Source organism: Megascapheus bottae, chromosome 27 (assembly GCF_031878675.1).
Source record: "Megascapheus bottae isolate mThoBot1 chromosome 27, mThoBot2.hap1, whole genome shotgun sequence".
NCBI lineage: Eukaryota > Metazoa > Chordata > Mammalia > Rodentia > Geomyidae > Megascapheus > Megascapheus bottae.
In genome coordinates, this window is record NC_143535.1 from 13,836,300 (window position 1) to 13,861,255 (window position 24,956).

Here is a 24,956-nt window from a genome sequence, read left to right on the forward strand (position 1 = left end):
GAAGTCCAAGACGGCCGCTCCTGACACCGGGTGAGGTCCGGGACTCTGAGAGGGTGCAAAGAAGACTCGGTTCCACCGAAACCGAGGCGCAGTGTGAGGGGCCAGGGTCCGGCCGAGCCGGGCCGCTCACCTGAATTTACGCCGACCCACAGGAGTAATGGCAGCACCAGCCCCAAAGCAGACCCCGGGGCCACCATGCCGGCGAAGGTTTCGTCACCAACCCCGCCGTCCTCCAGATAGTACCCCGGTGGGGGCGGGGCCTGGGCGGGGCTCGGATGGATGTGGGGCGTGGTTAGGGCGGGGTCCGGGGCGGAGCCAGAAGGCAGGCTCCACCCTCCTCGGGCCCTTCAGTCCTCGAAACCATCCGCCGCCTCCAGGCCTGAAGGCGTGCCTCTCCGGCCACCGTAGTTTTTTTTTTTTTTAAACGGTTACCCAGCAACGAGAAAAAACAGGCGGAACCATCCCTTTGGCACCACCACCGAGAGAAAGGCGAGGTGAGGCGGTTTTTCCCCACCCCCATCCTTCCTGTCCAGCCGGGAAGCCTCGCCTTTTCTGGTCGTCCTTCACCCTCTCTCAGCCTCCCCGACGGCCCTGGGAAGCCTGGTGCCGAATGGGGAGTCCAGGCCGCTGGGAGCCTGGAACCCCTTGGGTCCTGGACGTCCAGCCCACCGTTTGCCTGATCACACCCCCACCCCCAGGCCGCGCACCCCGCCCCGGCCCCCAGCTCGGTTCAGGGTCTCCCCAGTGCTTTTTCACAGCCCTGGAAGGATTCCACGCCTCATCTCCTGTCGCTTCAGAGAAAAGAGGGTGGGGGACAAGAACCAGCCCCCCCCCCGCCATTAGGCCTCATTAAAGCCGCCCATTCCTCCAACCCGGACCCCCCCCCCCGCCCCGGCCTCCTCCTTTATTCCCGCATCGACACGCTCACAAACAGGCCCAGACTATCACGCGGGCGCCCAGCCCGGAGGTAGCTTTCGTATTCCACGACGGAAGGAGAAGGCCTGGGCCAAGCCTAAACCCGAGCCGTGGGAAGACTCCTCTGCGCGTCCCCAGGCTGGAGCTCTAGAGGCCGTCCCGCGTCCCCTCCCACCCCCTTCCACATTGAGAGGTACTCGAGGGGACCCGAGAGGCCGCCTTTCCAGAAGCCGGAGCTGGAAGGAAGGGCGAATGTCTACACCTTAAGACTAGTTTTCCATGAGCGTTAGACCCGCCGCCGCAGAGCCCGGGCATGTGGCGATGAATTCAGTTAAACTAGCTTTGCAAAGGTGCCGTCCGAATCGTCCTGGGATAGTCTGTAAACTACCTCGCGGTTGTAAGAGCAGTAAGAAAGACGGACAAAAAGTACTTAGCGTCATCCCGGAAAGTCTCTTGGGTTTGCGATTTTTTTTTTTTTTTTTTAGTGATTTGACTAATCTAATGGGTATGTATCTGTGATATAATTTGTGGTGGATAATTCACAATTCATTGGAAGGAGAGAGTGGACTGGGGTTGTGTGAATTTAAAAAAAAAAAAAAAAAAACAAGAGTTAAAGCCCAGAAGCTTGGGCCAAGCCAAGTAAATTGTCGACATAATTGTGATTCTATTAAAATCAGATGATTATAAAAATCAATACTTTTTGATGAATCTCTAGGTACCCTAAGCAATTCTTCCTAAGGAGATGTCGATTCCATTCTCCAACACCCACTACCGAATTCCTCAAGGATTTGGGAATCTTCTTGAAGGGCTGACCCGAGAGATTCTGAGGGAGCAACCTGAAAATATACCAGCGTTTGCAGCAGCATATTTTGAGAACCTTCTAGAGAAAAGAGAGAGTAAGCTTAAAAAAAAAAAAAATTAGTCACTGTCTAAGAGCATTTGGTTATAATAATAAAACCTACCAACCATCTTCATTCTGCAAAACATCTTTATTAGGAAAGGTAGCTTCAAATAACAGTTCTTGCTATGTAAAATGATGTGCACCTTTTGGATACCTTAAAGTGGTTTCACATTATTTGAGATTACCAGTTAATTCCTCAGTCTTTTTCATGGACACAGTGTGGAACTTCAAAAGATGGTACAGTGTAACCTCTTACTTCCCAACAGATTGTTCTAATCATCCCTAGTAGTTGATAGTCTGTTCTTCCTCAGAAGATAATTTGCAGTTTCTATAAATTTTGATTCTTCTGATTTGAAAGTATTATAAGTGTTACAAAAATAATTCACTCAGATTAAGTAAATTAGAATTCACTAGAGTATATGAAACTTGTTCTTCAATAAAGGCACAGAGACAAACTGCTTTGAAAAATGAACTGCCAACTTGGGGAAGGAAATTTGTATTCCTTATTCGCTCAAAAATCCCAACCTCTCCAAAAATTTAAAACACATGCCTGAAGGTCAAAGTAAAGGTCTCTCATTTCGTAAAATCACTATCAAATCAGACCTCCAGTAGTCAAAAAGAGAATTATTAGAGTTATAAGTTTGTATTAAAACCTATTCTTGGGGGGCTGGGAGTTTGGCCTAGTGGTAGAGTGCTTGCCTAGCATGCACGAAGACCTGGGTTTGATTCCTCGGTACCACATACATAAAAAAAGCCGGAAGAGGTACTGAGGCTCAAGTGGTAGAGTGCTAGCCTTGAGAAAGTCCAAGGACAGTGCTCAGGCCCTGAGCCCAAGCCCAGGACTGGCAAAAAAAAAAAAAAAAAACCTATTCTTGGGTTAGGGATATGGCTCGGGGTAGAACACAAATTAAGCATATATAAGGCCCTAGGTTCAGTTCCCCAGTACTCCAAAATAAATAACCTCCAGAATAAAAGGATCATTTTGTATAAAATGTTAACAGTAAAGTGGTAAATGTGAACAGGAGTAGGGAAAAACAAAGGACTTTCCACTGTAAATCAATTTACAGAGGGAGGACCTAGCACAGGGCTTGAATTTAAAACAACTCCCTTGGTACATACAACTGTTCCACCCATTGCCTTTGCTCTGCCCTGCAGAGCTCAAAGTTTCTACCAATTTCCTGTATTTTTCCTGTCTTTCCTGGTCTTTTCCATATCCAGTCAGGGTGAATATACATTGCATAATCTGAAGCTTTTCTACTGAAAACATGTGCTGAACTATATTTAAGGGGAAAATTATTAAAAGAAATCCTTTGGAAAAAGAGAACTACCATAAACATTAATTTTGTTATTATCCATTAATTTTACAAGTTCTTGCAGTAAAAAAAAATTTTAGCCATTTGTTTAATTTTAGAACTCAGGAACATACTATTACAAAAACATTTGAGTCATTGTTACCAGATCACAGTAATAAAAGCAATTGATGATTCAGATTAATGGTCTCAGGATACTAGATCTTCACTGATAAAACAATGGGTAAACCATTTTAAACACCACATCCACTTCTACTCATATCAAACAAAGATGAATTATCAAACTAATAGAAACACCAAAATTTAGTTTCCCCAGAAAGGCAAAAGCAATCACTACAGATTTCTAGCCTAGCCTCCCACACAATGCAAGAATTCATTTGCTATCGTTCCTCATAAGTACTTTTATTTTTTATAGTGTTTAACATCAAACCAGGACCTTGTGCATGGCACCTCCACCACTGAGTTATTAAGCCCATTCCATAAATGAGTATTGGCTTTAAGCTTTGGGGACAGGAGATATGTTAGTATATAATATAAACGGTATCTCAAAATGCTAGGGGAAAAGTGGATTTCTTATAAAATAATACTGAGATAAAGCTGGGAAAACAAAACCCAATCAGTTCTATGTGTTATACACTCTTTCCCTTTCTGTCTCCCTTTCCCTCCCTCTTCTCCTCCTTCCTTTCTCACACTTGGAAATGAAGCAAACATCCTCCACATATACTGCTAGCATATTGTTCGCTGTAACTCCAGACCCCCAAACCAGGGGTCAATTGGTCTTGATCTGAAATCTCCAAAACTCTTAAGCCAATTGGCCTTTCTCTCTTTAAGCTGATTCCTCAGATGGTTTAGTAATAGTGGACTAATGTAAGGATTATTCTAGAATTACTTTTACATATTAAGGACAAAAACAAGTACCCATACCAATGTTAAAAGGAATAAGATTTTTTTAGTTTAAGGGAAAATGGCATCCAGTTACAAAAATAGAAGAGGTTAATTAAATCCTATAATCCTAAGTTGGAATTGAAAGATATTCATGCAACCTTTTGATACGTTTTTTTTCTTTAAAGAAAGTACATTTCAGGACTAGGATGTAGCTCAGTTGTAGATTGCTTGCCTACCATATAGCAGAAATGAAAAAGAAAAAAAGATACGTTTCAAAAGCCTCAAGATGATAAGCAACTCAATGTTGTTGGGCATTTATCACCTAGATTGTCATCTCTGAATACCCAGAACTATGGGTCTAATGTGAATCAACACAAAGACTGAGGAATGCACAATGGGGTAAACTGGAGAGTCGACTGGACAATATTAAGGGATTATATTTTTAGATATGATTATGGTGTCAAGGTTACATTTAGAGTCTATATTTTAGCGAGACATACTGAAAGAAATATTTGTAGATAACAGGATTCCTGAAAGGCTAGTTTAAAAATAATCAGAAGAAAAGGTGGAAATATTTATAGAAAAGTTATAGAAAAATAAGATGAGTTGCTAATTATATAATCTAAGTAACACGTACCAGAGATTTTTGTTTTACTATTTACTCTACTTTCTAAGTTAGAATTTTTCTTTTTTATTAGCATATACGGTAAAAAGGGATTTCAGTATGCTATTGCCATGAATTTCTTGTTTGAAATTTTTCATAATGAAAAGTTACAGAAAAATTCTACTTGAATGTAAATACTTCTTCCTGTCAACTCCCTGTGTAATGTGCCTCCTTCCTAGAACACTTGACTGTATAACATTGACTTTATACACTTTACTGTGTTTGCTAGTATATGTATGAAAATGTCAATATTTATTTTTCAATATTCTCACATTTTGTTATGAATTTTATAAAGGCAGAAAATACATTTTTAGTGCTTTTATAATATCACTATTCAATGATCCCTGCTTTTGCATGCTTTGTACAATTGTATGTCAGATTTTTACTGTCAGTTAAGAACCCATGATTTGAAACAGAGAACTTTTTGTGTTATTCTTCTAGATTGACTTTAGTGAACTGTAAGTCTGAAATTATATTTTTATTATCTAGAAACCAACTTTGATCCAGCAGAATGGGGGGCTAAGTTAGACGACCGCTTCTATAACAACCATGCATTCAAGGTATAGTCCCGTAAAGCTAACAGATTTAAGCTTTTTATTTTGTACTTTGTAAACCAAGGGTTTGGGGGCCTGTATCCTCTCTACCAAAACAGAGGTTACTAAGATCTCTCTAGAATTGTAAGAAATGCATGAGGCGTTAAAAATAACATATTAAAACATTTTAATTGTGCTTTTTCCGATGAGTAATTATTTTCCCAAGTATCTGAATTGAGTACAGATATTTTGCTTAAATGGAACAGTGATCAACAAGAAGATACTTAAAAGTTATAGAACAGGGCCAGGGGTTTGGCCTAGTGGTAGAGTGCTTGCCTAGCATGCACGAAGACCCTGGTTCGATTCCTCAGTACCCCATATACATAACAAAAAGCTGGAAGTGGTGCTGAGGCTCAAGTGGTAGAGTGCTAGCCTTGAGAAAGTCCAAGGACAGTGCTCAAGCCCTGAGCCCAAGCCCAGGCCTGGCAAAAAAAAAAAAAAAAGTTATATCATTTATTCAAGTTCTTTTTGCACCACAATGTTTAGAGCAAGTTCTCAACAACTTCTGAGTTATTGATATGTCATTAAGCACTTAGTCCAATTATTTCAGCATGTTACAAATGACAAATTAGAATGAATGGTTTATATAACCTTTTCTATAAAACTAATCTCTAAAGAAGAAACAGAACCTTTTTTTCTCGCTTACAAGTATTCTCAAAGACAGATTCCTCAAAAAACTCCAACCTTAAATTGAAGCCAGTATCTTTCCTTAGAAGCTATACATGTTCTGGGGAAAGTTCAAAACATTGTTTTCTTTGGTTCTGATGATTGGTTAAGATCATTATGTGGGACCAGCATCACTGCTATCAACTGGGAACTTGATAGAATTTAAAAGTCTCAGGCACCGCTCTAGGTCTACAAATCAGAAGTTACGTTTTGATCAGACCCACAAAGTAAATTGTAGGTACATTAAAATTTGAGATCATTAGCCAGGTTTGTTGGTGTTCCTCTGTAGTTCCACTATTCAGGAAGTTGAGGCAGTAGAGTTGAGCTCCAACGTTCAGGGCCATAGCAACGAAGTGAAGATACATCTTAAATAAACAAACAATAATCATTGTATAACACTACTGACATTTTTGTTTTATTTAATTATTTTTAAACAACTGAAATTATTATTGATAACAAACACACCAACAAAAAATAGAAGAGATCCGAGACCATGGCCTAGTGGTAGAGTGCTTGCCTAGCATGCACAAAGCCCTGGGTGTGATTTCTTGGCACCACATATACAGAAAAAGCTGGAAGTGGTGCTGTGGCTCAAGAGGTAGAGTACTAGACTTGAGAACACCCAAGGACAGAGCCCAGGTCCTCAATTCAAGCCCCAGGACTGGCAAAAGAAAAAAAAAGAAAAAAGAAAGTAGAATTAAGAGAAAAAAATTCAAAATTTAGGTTTTGATGATGGTCTCCAGTAGATTTGGAGAATATCCTGTAGAAGTAGCTATCACTTATTTCATGAGTTCAAAAGTGAAGTTGTGTCCATGTATGCCTGCATGTGGAATTATTTTATTTCTATTTTAACTATATTTCTGTATTATACATTCATGTTTTATGGAAATAAAAAGGATAATGTTCAAAATTTCTGTGTCCTTGTACCACACAGCAATTTCCTAGTCTCTTTTCCTTTTAAATTCTAAAGTCTTTTTTAGTTTAATTTTACGTCCTTATATTTCCATCCTGTGAGTTTTAGAAGCTCTTCTTCTAAAGATGGGGAATTAGCATTGCCTCTATTTTAGAGGAAGACTTGAACAGCCATGTCAAAATTGACCAAGCTGTGAGGTACCAGTGGCTTATAGCTAATCCATTATTTGGGAGGTTTAAAATGGGAGTCACCCAGGGTGCTAACATCTGAGGGACGGTGCTTCAAAGCCAGCCAGGGCAGAAAAATCTATAAAGCTTTTCTCTCCAATAAACAACTCAGAAAAACCCAGAAATGGTGCTAGATTCAAATGGTGCAGAGTACTAGCTCTGAGAAAAAGAATCTCAAGGCCAGCACTCAGGCCCTAAGTTCAAGCCCCAGGTCTGGTGCCAAAAATAAGTAAATAAGCAGTGAAGGAGTGAATCACAAATTGAGACCAGCCTAGGCAGAAAAGTTGACAAGACCCTCTGAACCTATAACTGGACACAGTGGTGCACACCTGTTATCCCAGCAACTATGGAACCCAAAATAAGTGGATCCCAAGCCGAACACATGCTCAGGCAAGAAGCAAGACAGCCTGTCTTTTAAAATAACTAGCAAAACATGGTATTGGGCATATGGCTCAATGGTAGAGCCCCTGCCTAACAAGTCTGAGCCCCTGACTTCAAACCTCAGTACTGAAAAAAAAAAAACAGACAAGAGCTAATTTCTCTTTTTATACTTAAATCATCGCCTACAGCAAAACTGACTTCCTTGATGTAGTCTTTAATTAACGTATACTAATTGTACAAAATGAATTTCATTGTGACATTTTCATACATATATACATAATATACTTTGAACGTATCCACTCACCCTAACCCCATTTGCTTTGTTTACCTCTTTCCTACATCTCCTTCCCTTTCTCTAATATTGACTTGGTTTCTAATCCATAAATGCAATCCATAAATTTCATATTGCAAAACACAATGGCATTTATTCTTGTTTTAAAAACTATTGACCGGGCCTAGTAGTAGAGTGCTTGCCTATCATGCATGAAGCCCCAGGTTGTATTCCTTGGTACCACATACACAGAAAAAAGCCAGAAGTGGTGATGTGGCTCAAGTGGTAGAGAAAAACCCAAGGATGATACTCAGGCCCTGAGTTCAAGCCCCAGCCTGGGGGAAAAAACAAAAAAAAACTATTGACCTCTTTTCATACTTTCTACAAGACGTATTACTTCATGTTACCAATTTTTAATATGATGCATTAGGCTTGCTAATTCATACTACTAGTTTATTTTTAATGTAAAACAATGAAACACATTGTAAAAGCAGATATCTGGTTTTTTGTGGGTTTTTTTTTTTTGCCAGTCCTGGGGCTTGAGCTCAGGGCCTAAGCACTGTCCTTGGGCTTTCTTGAGGCTACAGCTCTACCACTTGAGCCACAGTACCACTTTCAGCGTTTTTCTATGTATGGTACAGAGGAATCAAACCCCGGTCTTTGTACATGCTAGGCAAGCACCCTATACTAGGCCAAACTCCTAGCCCCCAGATATTTGCTTATATATAGTGGGAGTTCCTTGAATTTCCTTCATTTATTTCCTTCTGTTCCAATATATTTTCTTCGTTAAAAGACATATATATAATTTAATATTATACTTATATTGGGAATTATATTGACATGGGACTTGTGTATAGAATATAATTCACCCTACTTCACTTCTCAATAAATTTCCAATTATCCTGAAGAAGTGTGATCTGGAATAAAACATTATTTACTGAGAAATGTTATCTATTTGACCCTGTCCCCTTTTTCTAGGAACAAGAACAACCTGTGAAATGTGACCTTGTCCAGGAAATGACCTCAACATCCATGAAAAAGGAAGATGCATCGGCTACCGCCTTAGTATGTAATCTTTACCATGTATTTTTGTATTCGCACAAAGAATTTTGTATTTTTGTGTGAATACAAAAATACCACTACTCGGGCCGGGAGTTTGGCCTAGTGGTTAAAGTGCTTGCCTAGCATGCATGAAGACCCAGGTTCAATTCCTCGGTACCACATACATAGATAAAAGCCAGAAGTGGTGCTGAGGCTCAAGTGGTAGAGCTCTAGCCTTGAGAAAGTCCAAGGGCAGTGCTCAGGCCCTGAGCTCAAGCCCAAGACTGGCAAAAAAAAAAAAATACCACTACTCAATTTAAAATTATACTCCAAATAGGAGTCAGTTATCATATATATATATACATGTATATATATATACATGTATATATATGTATATATATACATGTATATATATACATATATATACATGTATATATATATATACATGGTCAGTTGTGGGGATTGATCTCTGGGCCTTGGGTACTGTCCCTGAGCTCTTCAGCTCAAAGCTCGTGCTCTATTACATGACTCACACCCCCATCTCCAGATTTCTGGTGGTTAATTGGAGAGATGAGGTTTGAACTCAGGTCCTCATTATTGCTAGATAGTACTCAGTCATTTGACCCATACTCCCCAGACCTTTTTTTTTTCTTTTTGCTTAATAGTTTTTTTGATTGAATCTTCTATTTTTTTTTTGATAGGGTGAGCTTCAAACTTCTCTCTCCTCAGTCTCCACTTTCCAAGTAGCTGAGGCCCTACTTTAATAGATTAAAGTCAGCCATTGTGGGAATACTAAGACAACAAGAACACTACACATCAGAACTTGCTTTTTTTTTTTTTTTGCCAGTCCTGGGCTTAAGCTCAGGGCCTGAGCACTGTCCTTGAACTTTCTCAAGGCTAGAGCACTACCACTTGAGCCTCAGCACCACTTCCGGCTTTTTTCTATGTATGTGCTACAGAGGAATCAAACCCAGGTCTCGGTGCATGCTATGCAAGCACTCTACCACTAGGCCAAACTGCCAGCCCAGAACTTACTTCTTTCTAGAGAGCCAGTTTTTAAATATTTACCAGCACCACTACCTTTGTTCTTCATAGTCCAGGCTCAAAACCACACCCTGGTGAGGAAAAAGCATTCACTCTCTACAGCATCAAAAGCCAGATTTCTCAGTCCATTTTCTATCCTAATATTCCACTTACCCAATAATTGACACCTAAGGTGGTCACTTAAGCAATACCTTGCCTCACACCCATCAAAGCATAGATTGTCCCTGAAATATTTGCAAGTTATTCCATAATTATATCAATACAACCCAATAAACTTAATACTAATAGTATATGAGAAATCAGCAGTGAAGGAAAGGAAGTGTCCTTTCCTCATTGTTTTGTAGTTGCCCTTATAAAAGCTTTTATGAGAGTTGAGGTTAGTCTCATTGATTTCCAGCTTGCGAGTAATTCATTTGCCATTTGGCATATCATCTCCAAGGTTTTAGTAACACTATTTACACTTAAAGCAGGTTTTTTGTATCTTTTATTGTAATTAATAGAGGGATTACAGTTATATTCGCCAGATAGAAGAAGCATTACTTCACACACATTGATACCCCTTCTCAAAGGTTTAAGAACAGAATTTTCCCTAATTTATTTGTAATGAGTGTGGGGGAAGAAATAGAACAACTCAAAGGTCCATTATAAGGAAACTAAGTGAATAAATCCAAGTGTATCTGTACAGTGCAATATGATAAAGTCTTTAAAAAGAATAGACTTAGGGGCCAGGTGTTTGGCCTAGTAGTAGAGTGCTTGTCTAGCATGCACAAAGACCCAGGTTCGATTCCTCAGTACCACATACATAGAAAAAAGCCAGAAGTGGTACTGAGGCTCAAGTGGTAGAGCTCTAGCCTTGAGAAAGTCTAAGAACAATGCTCAGGCCCTGAGCTCAAGCCCAGGACTAGTGAAAGAAAGGAAGGAAGGAAGGAAGAGGGGGGGGGAGGGAGGGAAAGGGAATAGACTTATTAAAATAATGACATAGGAAATAGAGCCAAGCCAGGCACTGGTGACTCATGCCTGTAATCCTGACTACTCTGGAGGCTGAGATCTGAGCATTTATGACTCAGAGTCATGGCAGGAAAGTCCTTGAGACTTTTATCTGGAAATGGCGCTGTGGCTCAAAGTAGTAGTAGTCTTGAGCAAAAGAACTCATGGAAAGTGGCCAGGTCCCCAGTTCAAGACCCACAACCAACCAACCAAAAAAAGAGAGCCAAGATACATTGCTAAATGCAAAAAAATAGTAAATAGCTGTATGATCTCATTTAAAATCAGTACACATTAGTTTGTGACATTTTCACACCCCCCCCATTTTTAAAACAAAAATGCATTTGCATTATGAATGTATTTTGCATGTAGAGAAATTTTAGAAGGGTACATATACATACCTATGCACACACACATGCACGCATAGATGCACCATACACACTGAAACCATGATAACCATTACCTCTTAGGAACAGGATATGGGAAGGTGAAGAAAACCTTTCAACTTTTCATCACAAATTATATTTGTTTTTATTGCATATTTATCATCTTTATAGTTTAAAGATTTATATTAAGTATTATGTACTTGTTAAGTACTATATATGTGTGTTCAGTGTTAACCTCAGAATCCATATGTTTTACTCTCTGTAAGTTATATCTATTTAAAAGAAAAAAATAGAGGAGGAAGAAATATGTGCCAAAAGTCAGTCATGTTAAATATGCCAAGGTCAGCCATGTTTAAAGCTGACATTACTAAGATAAAAGAATTACTCTCTGACACTCCACCCTTCAATGTATGATTCTGATTTTTAGAAATCATTTAGAACCCAATAAGCGAACATTTTTAAACCCATCTTATATAATCATCATTATTTCAGAACAACACATTTCTTATCTTTTAAAATTTTTACTGTGTTTCAAGTCTTGTTTTCCTCCTCAAAAATATCATTGCTCAGAAAACTATTAAATAGCTTTTTGTACAAAAAAAGAAGCTGGCAATGAATTTTTTATTGCAAAGACATATTAACAGTACAAAACAAAATTTCTGCTGTTTTGGTATTTGTTATTTGGTACATATACAATGTGATAATATCTGAAATTCCCTCAGGAAGCAACAGATCTCAGTTATATCCCTAAGCTGATTAAATTTATTCATTTTGTGGCATAGAAAATATGAGGTGTTAGCTGGGTGCTGGTGGTTCCTGCCTGTAATCCTAGCTACACAGGAGACTGAGATCTGAGGATTACTGTTCAAAGCCAGCCCCAGCATGAAAGCCCATGAGAAAAGTCTATGAGACTCTTACCTTCAATTAACCACCAGAAAGAAAAAAAAAAAAAAACTGGAAATGGTGCTGTGGCTCAAGGGTAGAGTACTAGCCGTGAGCTGAAGAGCTCAGAGACAGAGCCTCGTCCCAGAGTTCAAGCCCCACAACCAATCAAAAAAAAAGAAAATATGAAGTGTGGGCTGGGAGTAGTTTGGCCTCGTGGTAAAGTGCTTGCTTAGCATGCATGAAGTCCTATGTTCGATTCCTCCATACCACATACATAGGAACAGGGCTCAGGCCCTGAGTTCAAGCCCCAAGACCAGAAAAAAAAAAAAAAAAGAAAAGAAAGAAAGAAAATATGAGGTGTTGGAGAAGTCTCTGACTTTCTCTCCTTTTAATGAAGGAGTCCTCTGATGATGAAAAAGAAAAAGAGAATGCTGCTCTCAAAATCCAATCAGCTTTCCGGGGACACATGGCCAGAGAAGAGATAAAGAAAATGAAAGATCAACAGGAGAGCGGAGAGGAAACCAAGTGAGGACTCTGGTTTTACCCCCAGAAAACATGAAAAAAAAAAAAACAATCCAAATTCATCAACCTCGTGTGATTGTCATTTTTTTTTAATTTAGTCAGGGAGATTTGATGTTGTAAAACAAAATGAAACATTTATTGCTGTTAAAAAAGCATTTATAATGCTGTTATTAGCATTTATTAAACAATAAACTTAACACTGAAACATACCACTTGAAGATTTCCCTGAGAGCATGAAGATTTTTTTTATACTTGTCCTAAGTTTATATATAAATACCTTTTTTTCTTCTTTTTTTTTTTGCCAGTCCTGGGGTTTGAACTCAGGGCTTGGGCACTGTTCTTGGGCTTTCTTAAGGCTGGTGCTCTACCCTTGAACCACAGCACCTCTTCTGTCTTTTTCTGTGTATGTGGTACCAAGGAATCGAACCCAGAGCTTCATGGGCCTACCACTAGCCACACTTCGAGCCTTTTAATTATAGAGCTGGAGTATGAGTGCTGTCCTCTAATACTTAGGCTCAGATGGGTGCTTTCTGATGCCTCATTGCCCTTCCTGGAACTTAAAGTTGTCAAGCCATACAACAAAGATTCACTCAAGGGATCCTTTCCAGTCAAAACTTATGAAGATTGCAGAAGCCATTCTGTAATCTCCATCCAGCTCTAGTACCCTTTCTCCTTTTCACTGTCTTGCTGCTACATGCTAGCTCTACACTATACCATTTCTTTCTATTCTCAACAAACCCCTCTAAGAAAGTCTGGAATGGTGGTAGCTTCTGCAATCTCTGTTCCTAATGGTGGTTTTCTATAGCAATTTTAGTCATCCAATTCTCTGTGTGTGTGTGTGTGTGTGTGTGTGTGTGTGTGTACGCATGTACGTATGTATGTGTGTACGTGCACACGTGTGTGTGCTGCTGCAGCTCATTAACCTCAATCCTCGTCTCCACCAAGAGAAGAATTTAAGCAAGACAAGTGTGTAGTAAAAGTGGTAGAAAAGTATTAGGAAAGAAATGTAGAACAGAAAGGAGATTACTGGCATGATGTCACTAGAAGATGACACTTCCTCTTCAGCCACCTTCAGCGTAAAGACATGAGTGTTATGGTTAAATAGAAAAAGAATTAGGGGCACAGGGCCAAAGCATCCTGCTACAGTTGTGGCCTGACTGGTCATTATCTCATTTCTGTATTCCTGAGATGATTTCTCCAGCTCCAGAGTACAGCCTGATCATTACAGGCAGTTATCCTCATTTGAGAATGATCTGCTCAGCTCTGCCTCATGGTAGTTTTAGATCTTTGTTACGAACAGGTTATTGATCAGCCATGCCATTCCAAAAGCCCAAGGTGACTGCAAAGTCACTGCAGATAGAATGGCTTAAAACAATGACAAACACAAAATGGATACAGAGAAGGTCAGACAAAAACAGCTTAAGTACCTAATACTAATACATTTTTCAATTGACTGGAAGTGGGTTGTCACCATGGTGAGAACAGCAGCCTTTGAGGGGTTGAGTTCTTGATAATGAAAAAGTCCTATCTCTGGGACCAGTCTACAGGGCTGAGGTCAGCTGTGAGTCAGGAAGTCTTAAAATATTTTCTCTTTAACTGTGTGATCTCATCCTGTACTTTTTTTTTGTTTTCTTTACATTTCCTCATCGCTTGTAGCTTCCACCTATCATTTTTGTGTCCTGATTAGACTGTGAATAATTTATCTGAATTTGTTTTCTTTTTTCTGACAGTACTCTGGATTGAACTTGGCTCACTAGGCTAGCAAGGCTAGCATTCTAGCGCAAGAGCCATGCCTCCAGCCCCTTTTTACATTGGTCATTTTCAAGGCAGACTCTCACTTTACTCCAGCCTGGGTTGCAGACTTTCTACTTACGCTTCTCCCATGTCACTGGGAAGTATAGGTAGGTGCCGATGTGCTCAGATAGTGTGTGCTTCCCCTGCAGTTGGAAAAACACGCCTGATAATGGTGCTTGTCACTGGAGGCAGTCTCCCCAAACCTCTCTTCTGCCTAGGCTAGTCTCAAGAACCCCTGACTTCCACTTCCTAAGTAGCTTGGATTACAGATTGGAGCCACCACACCTAGAGAAATACCATTCTTTTTAGTTAGAAACTTCTAGATTAACAGAGAGAACTGCATCTAATTTTGTGTCCATATGAAACACAAATGATTACTTGTTTTTAAAAAAAAAAAACTAAAAATGGTTAGGGCAACAAAAAATGAGACAGTAACATTTGGGAGCTGAAAACCAGGTTTATCTAGCAGAAGAGGAAAAGCCAGATTCCAAACTCACACAGAGAAAGGCTGACAACGTAATTTGCCCCACAAATTTCACTAAAGCCAGTGGGTTCGCAAGAGCTAGAATTAAATGGAGAACTCAAAAAAAAATTTGAGTAAAAGCAATTTGCAAAATCCTTTTCTACAAACTCTTTTAGAAGAAATCTGGAGACTTCTAATTTGAGGGAATAGAATAATCTCTAAATGGCAAGATATCGGGTCCTGTAAGAATAAAAATACCACACCCACAGAAGAAGCTGAAATGACTCCAACATATACTGGATTGTGCATATAGTGACTTATAACTTTCCCAAATAGGACAAAGACTCTAACCTTCTAAAGGTGAGATCAGAAGCTCTTTGCCTTGAAACCTGACCTAAAAATAACTGACATTCGAAGTTCCCAACAAACGTCCCAAGAAATCACTACAAAACTACTCATATGATACAATCTGCTTTGCAGTTCTCTTCAATAAAATCACTTCTGATCAGCCCAGGATTGTGAAACATTAGGAAAGCCTCTAATACAGAAAACAGAAGTGGTTTTGTTTTGTTTTTATTTTGTGTTTTTTACAGGAATTGATTGTTCTGCACCTTTTATACCATGAATTCATAAGGAATAGGTTCTAGCCTTTCAGGCTCCTTCCCATTAGCTCTTACTTATGGGGAAAGGAGATTGGGGAGGAGGCAGAAGGGGAGCACTGGCACTTCAGTTAATGCCATGTACCCACGTACCTTTCTCTTTGACTTCCTATTCCATTCAGTTTTCTTAATGCATTTCAGGAAGCTATTGCTTTTAGAATAGTTAATATGCCACACACACACACACACACACACACACACACACACACACACACACACACACACACACACAGAGACACACGCGCGCGCGCGATCTTAAGAAGTGTGCCTTAACTTCTTGGTCTACCATAGTCTAGTAGCATGCGAGGCTTACAGTTTTACCTTGGTAATACTTGTGGGGCATTTCCTTTGGAACAGTGCCCATTCCCTGATTCACCTGTGTATGGGCAAAGGAACAACTCCATGTCTCCTTAAAGGCATGGGGAAAACATTACTGGAAGATGGTAGCTCTAGTCAAAAGGGAACAGAGATTGCTTTGTGGGGTTCTGGTTAGGGGATGTTTGCTAATTGTTTTGTTTGTTTTACAGTGTTGAGGTTTAAACTCAAGGCCTTGTGCTTCAAGACCTTGTGCTTGTGAGGTAGGGTATTGTACTGTTTAGCCATGCTTCCAGTCCCTGAACATCTTTTAAAATAACTTTTGTGAAATAGACTGTGCGTGGAAAAGGAATCTTGAACAAAAAGTATTATTGTTGTCACCAAAGAGGAAGGATAGAAAGTGGTTACATTTGTTTTTACAAGAAAATTGCATTTGATTACAGATCCACCTCAGGTACACACATTTGAGTATTCTCTGTGTTTTCTTCTGGAATGCAGCTAGATATAGGGATAGGTACCAGGAAGGACCTAAGAAAATAGACTCCCAAAATATTATTTGGATAGTTTGTTACTTTCATGTCTTAAGAAGCTCATAAGCAAACTCCCCTACCAGGAAAAAATAGGATACTGGCAATTTGCAACATTTTGATGAAATAACAATGATAATTTACCATTGGTGATAGCAAGAATGAATTCAGGTAGAGGGCAAGAGAAATAAAGTAACAGTGGCACTTAGTCACCATGGTGACAATAATGATTATAAAGACTGTGGAAGTCAGCTGACTGCCTTTGATGGCTCTACAGAGTAAACAAAGAAAAGAACAAACTGAATAGCTTAACTACTCAACCCAGAATCTGATGGGGAAGTGGAAGGTGTCTGTGGTAGTTTTAAAGATGTCCTTTCCTTAGATCATTAGACTGGATGAAAACTAAGTCTAGAAAAGGATGTAAATAGTTGCAAAGTTGAAAACTCGGAATATTTACTGCTTTAGTTTCAAGATACAAGATGAAGACCGTTGTGTAAATATAGATAAAACTAGAATTTGGTTTACTGGCCCTTGGGCAGCTGCCAGACAATAAAATGTGATTTTTCTTCTGATTCACCTCCACCAGCCCTCATTGCTTCCATACCCAGAATGGTGAGCTAAATTCCAGCCTAGTTGAAAAGAATTGAGACAGGAGCTGGTGGCTCATGCCTGAAATCCTAACTATTTAGGATTCAAAATAAATCTAAACAGACAAACTCAGGTTAATCTTATCTCCAATTAACCAGAAATAAAAGCTGGAAGTGGAGATGTTAGCTGAAGTGGTTGAGGGACAGTTTTGAGCCAAAATCTAAGGGAGAGCATGAAGCCCTGAGTTCAAGCCCTTATACTCAAAACAAAAAGAAAGGAGATAGAAGAAGGAGGAGCAGAATTAACCCTAATCACAGACCCTGAAATGCCAATTTAGTTTACTAATGAGAATATTTTTGTAAACTTGATGAAAGATTGTTTTGTTCTAAGTAGAATGGGATCATGGATCAATTTTTGTGTTCCTAGCCTCAGGGAAAAGATTTGTTTAATAGCTGGTAGAATCCTTATGTTGTCTCCCTGACTTGCAGGGTAAAGTTAACTGTGGCCAGAAGGGAATACTAAAGTAGCAAGCAAAAGCCCTTAGAACTTTCCACCACACACTCTCTTTTGCCAAATTAAGAACTCGAAAGCAAACTGACCATCCTGGAGGAACTGCAGACTGTTGTACGAGTCTATTCTACTATTAGAACAGAACCAGGGTGTGATTCTACCCACATCTCCATTTAACTTCCTGCTTGGCTTTTGCAAAAATCCAGATGGTCTTGGAGAAGAGCTGCAGCCTATCACATGCTTAATCAAAACATCACTCATGGCTGATTCTGACTGTGGTCACTTTGTGGAACAAAACAATGCAGCCTTAGAAACTGGTATGTAGAAATCAGCCTAACAAATTTCTTTTCCTCCTCTTCTTTTTTTTTTTTTTTTGCCAGTCCTGGGGCTTGAACTCAGGGTTTGAGCACTGTTCCTTGGGTCTTCTCAAGCTCTACCACTTAAACCACAGCACCACTTCCAGCTTTTTCTATATATGTAGTACCAAGGAATCAAATCTGGGTCTTTGGGCTTTCTGGGTAAACACTTTACCACTGGGCCACCCAGCCCTCCTCTTATTCTTATCATGGAAGATAATCAGAAGCAACTTTACAGTCACAAACACATCCCTTCTCTCATCTCAGTCAATGTCCATGTTGCTCCTTGTCTTAAAATAGTGTGGAGAAATTCTGGTTGTCTAGATGTTCTATAGAACACCCTACTGCTCCCTTCATTAGTGATATAACAAAGTTTCCAGCTTGGTGCCAGTGGCTTTAGAGGCTGAGAATAGGAGGACTATGATTTGAGGCCAGCACTGGGAAGGAAAATTTGTGAGACACCTTCTCCCTTCCCCTTCTCCACATTCCCAATGTCTTGCTTGGTGTGGTACTAAGCTACGTGGGAAGCTGAAATTGGGAGGTTCACAGTCCACAGCCAGCCTGGGCAGAATCAATCTCAACAGAAAGAAGCTGAACCATGGTCATGCACAGTGATCATTTCAGCTAGGATGGAAACCATAACATAGGCTGATGGCAGTCCCCATATAGCCAGGCCATAGCCAGCACCAGAAAGAGCTGGAGGCATTTCTCCGGAGTAGACTGCCTGCTTAGTAAACATCAGACCCTGGGTTCAAACTCCAGGCAGGAAAAACAATCCTGACGTCAGTGAAGGGTCTAGGAGTCTAGCTTGTGTCATAAAACATTTTATAAAGTTAAAAAAAGACAATAATGGGGCCGGGAGTTTGGCCTAGTGGTAGAGTGCTTGCCTAGCATGCACGAAGACCTGGGTTCAATTCTTCGGTACCACATACATAGAAAAAAGCTGGAAGTGGTGCTGAGGCTCAAGTGGTAGAGCTCTAGCCTTGAGAAAATCCAAGGACAGTGCTCAGGCCCTGAGCTCAAGCCCAAGACTGGCAAAAAAAAAAAAACCAATAAAATATAAGGATAATGCCATGATCAAATTAATGTGTAATATAGCGGGACTCTATGAACAACTAACAGTTTCATAGGGTGAATGCAGGAAGCTAAAACACGCCTTAAGCGAAGGGGGACAGAAAAGTGGAGAGAGGAAGGGTAGACAAACAGTAATAATATTCAGTGCACATATGTGAGCATGGAACTAGGTAACAAGAGGATGAGTGGGAGTGGGCATAAAGGAGAGGAGAGAATGACAGAGGAGGTGACAACTGATCAAGATGCATTGGCCTCATGAACCAACATGTTGAATTGAAATCCCTTTGTACAACTATTTGAAGATAAGAAAAAGAAAGGCCAGATGTTGGTCGCTCACACCCGCAATCCTCTCTACTTGGGAGGCTGCAATCTGAGAACTGGTATTCGAAGGCAGCCAGAGAAGAAAAGTAGAAAGTCCATGAGCCTCTTGTCTCCAATTAATCACCCAAAGGCCAGAAGTAGAGGTGTGGCTCAACTGGTAGAGTTCCAACCAGCCTTGAGTGGAAAAAGCCAATGAGAGCTGACGACCCTGCCCCAGCACCATAATTTAATCAACAAACCTAAATGTCACATTACTACTCTGAAAATGGGTTGAAATATTTATTTGCTCTCTTCATCTGCCCTGTGCCACGTTAAGAAAACAAAAAAACCTCTCTCCATTTCTCCCGTGTGTGTGTGTGTGTGTGTGTGTGTGTGTGTGTGTGTGTGTGTGTGTGTGTGTGAAGTCCTGGGGCTTGAACTTGAGGCCACCTGGGCACTGTCCCTAAGCTTTTATGCTCAAGGTTAGCACCCTACCACTCAAGCCACAGCTCATGCTGGCTTTGAACCTCAGTCCTCGCCTCTCAGCCTTCTTGAGTAACTAGGATTACAGGCCTGAGTGGCAGGCAGCTTACTTCTCCCCTCTTTGATCAGCCTGTTGGGAAGAGTGGCCAGACCCGACCCGTTGAAACGCCAGCGTCCACCGTCTTTCCACGAGAGAAACCATCACAAGTGAGCACCAACCCATCAGAGCGAGAATGGAGAGGGGAAGTGAGGGCAACAGGGAGGCCCCGGTGAGGAAAGGAGAGGGAGCCGGCAGAGATCCACTTCACTTCTGAGCAAGCTCCCAGCACCTCCCAGTGGAGCCACAGCACCCGAGGAGAAGAGAGCCCCGGGGTGGGGGGGTGGGGGGGAGGCTGAGGATGGGTGAGCCCAGCCAGGGAGCCAGGGCGGGCGGGGAGTCAGCGTGTGTTCTGTTGTGGTTTAGCGCCTTGGTCCTGTCAGCAGGGGTTCTCAGCAGAGCTCTCCTGACAACTCCCTCCATACCAGCCTCCCCAGAACCTGGCTCGAGGGGTGGGCAGGCAGACCCCACCACCCAGGCCCTGGGGCCCAGCGAATGCATTAGCTAGGGAGGGCTGCTGGCTCCAGATGCTAAGGTACTAATTGTATTAATGAAAATGGCAAACATACATCCTTTCCATCTGGCAGCACAAAAGCAGAAGCTGTTGGGGATGCAATTACCCACTATAGGAGAGAGTAAAGTATTTGTCAGGTTTAGCATTAAAATTGATATCCCCAATTACTAAAACCTCACTAATGAGATGAATATAAATTGCCATTCCTCCTTGCAAGAAGAGCCCATCACATTAAAAAAAAAAAAACGAAGTGCCATTTATTTTTATTTTTAATTTTTATCCATCTCAGGAATCTCTGCCACAGAGATAAGCATTTCTGCATGTTAGAAGACTCAAAGGAGTAAAGCTAGAGTGCTATTGTAATTGTCAGTGACAAGCACCCAGGCATTACATACTCATATGTACATTGGGAATTTGTGCACTCAGGATTAAGAAGTGTTCTGGACAAACCCAGACCCACTCAGGATGGCCAAGGCCCATGCATTCCTGGCTCCGTGCCATTCCATTTGTGCAGCCTTCCAGGTCTCCTGTAAGCCAATGGCAGTAGCCCACTTACGGTCAGATATTTTTGCAATTTCCTACATTTTTTCCTTTGTGAAATTTGTATATAGCAAAAGCTGGGTTTGCTTTGGGCAGAGCATATGCTTCGTATTTATTGGAATAAGTTTTCTAGTTCCTTAGCATTCTGCTCACTGATATTCTGTATGTTAAAAATATCTCTGCTTTTCCCCTGATATTCAGTAGTAGACAGCCACAGTTTTCTTCTATAGTTTTTTTTTTTTAATTTGGGTAGAAACCAGAACATGCTCTCTGTACAGCCTGGGGGAGTTTTCAGTACCTTTGCAGAGCCTGACCTGGTTTCCCACCAGTGAAAAGAAAGCTGATTTTTCTTACTTTCTACTAGTTTCACAGATAATGCTATCAGGCAGTCTGATTCCAGGGACCAACAATCCTGATATTAGAAAAGAAAAAGCAAAGTTCAGGTCTGGATGTGTAGCTAGAGTGTTAAGAGTGTTTGCCTAGCAAGCATGTTGGTCCTGGGTTCAATCCCCAACTTTGCAAAAAGATAAGGCCAAATGTTTCATTTCTTAATAAGAAGTCTAGAATTCTGACTCCTCTTGGTCTATAATGTGTTAGGGGTGGGAAGCAAAAAAGAAAATGGCTTAAGCCCCTGGTGCTTCTGGGACTTCAGAAAACACCTGTGAACACTACAGAGACAGGCACACATCTTTCCCAAGCCTGTGATTCCCCAGGAGCTCCTGGGCTGAGCCCAGCTACTATACCCCTGGATTTAAGGCTCTCATGTGGAGGCTGCCTCCCCTGCTGACACAATATGAGACCTGAGGAGTCACCATATCAGACATGGAACTTTGTTTTTTACAACTCTAGCGGTAAGAAGATAACAAATCAATACTATCCGCATTTGAGAAACAGAACTGATGTTAAAATGGCAGAACCAAAAGCCACAGACATGGCTCTGTATATGTAACAGGCAGACAAGGAGAGTGAAAAACAGACAGACACACACACACAGATATGAAGGGTGGATGGGTGGATGAGTGTTCACAACTAAGAGGAGGGAACAAATTATTTGGAGGAGACTTCAATGGATTATGTCCTTCATCTGTGCTGCTCTAAGACTAGAACAGAACATGGGACTTCCAAGGCCAAGGTTAACTGGTCAGCTGAGCCCTACAGTTTCTCAGAGATTTCCTGGAAACACACTCCCCTCCTACACACACACACACACACACACACACACACACACGCACGCACGCACGCACGCACGCACGCACACACACACACACACACATCTCCTCGAAACATTTATTTTCTCATGGAAATGCACAATTATCTACATTATTATCTTGAAGCAGTTGACAAATGAGTTGCCATTTAACAAAGCAACTTGTGAATAGAATCCATCTCGACCAGTGCGACTCCCTTCATTCTCACCCATCCCTCAAACTTTATTTAAAGGCATTCCTGCAGCCTATTGGCTGTCTTGGATGAGAAAGAGAACTGTCCAAGGTCCTGATATGGGTCACAGCTTGTTAAATTCACTTTTGAATTTATTTGTCATGTTTCAGGGGTTTTTTGTTGTTGTTGTTGTTGTTTTGGGTTGGGTTGGTTTTTTTGCCAGCTGGTGATCTATGATTTAAAATGTTCTTCCTCCTGTTAAGTAACACTTGACAAATGTCTATTGATTGTTACACCAAGTGCTGGGCATATGATGGTGAGAAACAAATACTGGGATGACAGTCACAGATCAACCTATAGAAATCTATTTAATCAATAATAAAGGATGAGTAATTTGTGTGTGAAGAAATATATATCTGAGCTCCATCTAGGGCTACCTAAAAAATAGCATTCCTGTGTTGGCAACCATAATTGCTTCTTCCACCTGGTCCCTGAGCAACTGAAAGCACAAGAAAGAAGTGTAGAAGCAAGCATTTGTCGAATGCCTACTGTATGTCTGGATGTGCTAGGATTTCACACACCTCTGTGGAACAGATACAATTCCTGTCACTTTACAGATAAAGAATCCAATGCTAAGAAGCTAAGTTGCTAAGCTAGAATTTGAATCCAGGTTGCCAATAACCAAAACCCACATTCTTTCATAGGGCTCTGATCAAGAAGGGTAAAGCAGCATGGCAAGACTAAGACTGGACACCCTAAAAATTCTGGGATGCCATGTACCAGTGGCTCATACATGTAAGCCCAGCTGCTCAGAAGCCTGAGGATCTCAGTTCTATGCCAGGCCAGATAGAAAAGTCGGTGAGACTCTTATCTCCAATTAATCCTCAAAAAGTTGTATGTACATGGAGCTGTGGCTCAAATGGTGGTGTGTGAGCCTTAAACAAACAAACAACAAAAAAAAACTAAGGGATTTCATTCAGGTCCTGAATTTAAGCCCAGCACCATCACACGCACATACAGAGTCCTGGGTGTCTCAGGGCCATGAGAAAGTGATACATGCAGACATATTACAGATCATATGTGTGTCAGTGCTTCTGAAATCCATCTCTGAGCATAGCAGTTTTCCTAATGTGACTTGTTGCTTTCAGTCTGCCTCCTACCCCTCCCCCGACACACACATTCACAAACACACTGATTACTACCCTGAATCCTTTGCAGCAAATATGCAACAGTATACAGCTGGAACTATGAACCCTTTTCTTCCATGGTGTTTTCTAAGCGAGATGCTGTAGGAGTTTTACAGGAGCAAGCCAGAGTGTGAGTAATGAAAGAGTTGCTTATGTAATAGGGATCCTCGCCATCTAGGGCACAGATTTCTCTGGGATCCTAGGATCCAAAATTGTTTCCAGTTTGTCTTCCAAGTTCAATCACACTTTGTCTGGCCTTTTGGGCAAGTCATGGCACTTTCTCCATTTTCCTTCTGTGTCACCTTAGTCTAGGGCTCTTCTTCCTCTCCTTTCACTTTTTTTTGGTGGTGGGGGGAGCAGTCTCCAGGAAATTCCTGCCACCAGTAATCTTTTCTGCCTCCAACCAATGCTTCTCTCTTGCTTTCAGTTGCTCACTTTTGCCTGCCACCCCACTGGTGCTGTCACTGCTCCCCCCACAAACTCTTTGCAGTCTCTCAAATGTCTCCAAGTGTAATTGGAAGTGCCCAGAACGACTATCCACCTCCCCCAGCAAGGTTATCATGCTTCTAATTATCTAGCTGTGAGCAGAGGAGGGATGTCAGCAGCTTCAACTTAAAATGAAATGTCTCAGCCTGGATACCTGTTTTTTAATTCCACCTCCACTACTAATTAGGTTTGTGTCCTAGGCAATCCACTTACCTCTCTTGACCTTGGTTTCTTCCATTGTAACAAAGGATTGAGCCAGATGTCTCAGAAAAAAAAATCTTTTCAGTTCCCTAATTATGATCCCCTTACCTAAAAATCTGAGACATCTTGCATTTCCTCCCATGCATACCCTTGAGAACAACAAGGCTCCATGGGCTACTTGCAGTAGATCATAGAAATGTGTACACAATCTAAACCCTTCTCAACCAGGTGTCAGATAAGACCCTTCATTGTTGTTTCTCTGAGAGTCATCGCTCTAGACACTGTAGTCAAGTGGCCTCACCCTAGCATTGCTCTGCCCTTTACCTTTGGGTCTTCTCCCCATAGTCGGTCCTCTTGCACAGCTTAGCTCATAGCAGCTTTCTTCTGCATAACAGGTAGCTGCCCACCAGCGCAGCCCCTCTCAGAAGTTAAGAGGGGCCCAGCTGGAAGAGGAGACTCTCTCTCACCCCAGCCACCTGCATCTCAGCCTCAGGACAGTTTTGCTCTGCTCCACACGCCCTGCGTGGGCTGGCTCCTGTTGCTAGGAGAACCTGACCATTTGCATTTCCTGCTGTTTTTATTTTAGATTAGCAGCCACACTGCTGTAAGAACACAGGGTATTTTAAGAGAGACAGAAAAGGAAAGGGTGAGGGGAGAAACTAATATGGGCCCTCCTTCCTGTAGGCCTCCCAAACACTCAGACCAAAATGATAACCACTCCAAGCTTCATCCCCACCAGGCCTCTTGACTCTTCCTCCTGCAGCGACACTATCACCTCATCTTGCTACCTTCACCAGCACCTTCACAGGAACACAAGAGCACACAGTCTCCTTCCAGGAAAACTGGACAAAGATCCAGCTAACACACCGTGTCCTTCCCCCACCTACCCGCTTC

General features: G+C 41.3%; 2 protein-coding genes and 1 long non-coding RNA gene across 4 annotated transcripts in view; 1 reads left to right on the forward strand and 2 right to left on the reverse strand.

Moving 5' to 3' along the window:
• Positions 1 to 340, reverse strand: part of Siae (sialic acid acetylesterase) — a 33,090-nt gene extending 32,750 nt beyond the window's left edge. For both annotated transcript variants that reach the window (XM_090319631.1, XM_090319629.1), the window contains exon 1: positions 131 to 340. Coding sequence is in view for 1 of the 2 variants with exons in the window: in XM_090319629.1 (XP_090175755.1) it covers positions 131 to 197 (67 nt within the window). In the remaining variant the exon portion in view is untranslated. The remainder of the gene's footprint in view (positions 1 to 130) is intronic.
• Positions 341 to 12,650, forward strand: Spa17 (sperm autoantigenic protein 17). The gene is made up of 5 exons (XM_090319632.1): positions 341 to 494; positions 1,631 to 1,811; positions 5,165 to 5,235; positions 8,705 to 8,791; positions 12,464 to 12,650. The coding sequence occupies exons 2-5, from the start codon at positions 1,658 to 1,660 to the stop codon at positions 12,593 to 12,595; spliced, it is 444 nt and encodes a 147-aa protein (XP_090175758.1). The 5' UTR covers positions 341 to 494; positions 1,631 to 1,657; the 3' UTR covers positions 12,596 to 12,650.
• LOC150045669 (uncharacterized) lies at positions 5,379 to 24,607 on the reverse strand. The gene is made up of 2 exons (XR_016532831.1): positions 24,387 to 24,607; positions 5,379 to 6,299 (listed from the first exon to the last, which is right to left on the reverse strand). It is a non-coding gene; the product is annotated as an uncharacterized LOC150045669 (long non-coding RNA).
• Positions 24,608 to 24,956: the final 349 nt, after the last annotated feature.

Coding starts and splice junctions, on each gene's coding strand:
- Spa17 (XM_090319632.1), top strand. CDS start 1,658: ATGTCGATTCCATTCTCCAACACCCACTACCGAATTCCTCAAGGATTT. Junction 1,812..5,164: donor CCTTCTAGAGAAAAGAGAGA/GTAAGCTTAAAA, acceptor TTTATTATCTAG/AAACCAACTTTGATCCAGCA. Junction 8,792..12,463: donor ATGCATCGGCTACCGCCTTA/GTATGTAATCTT, acceptor CTTTTAATGAAG/GAGTCCTCTGATGATGAAAA.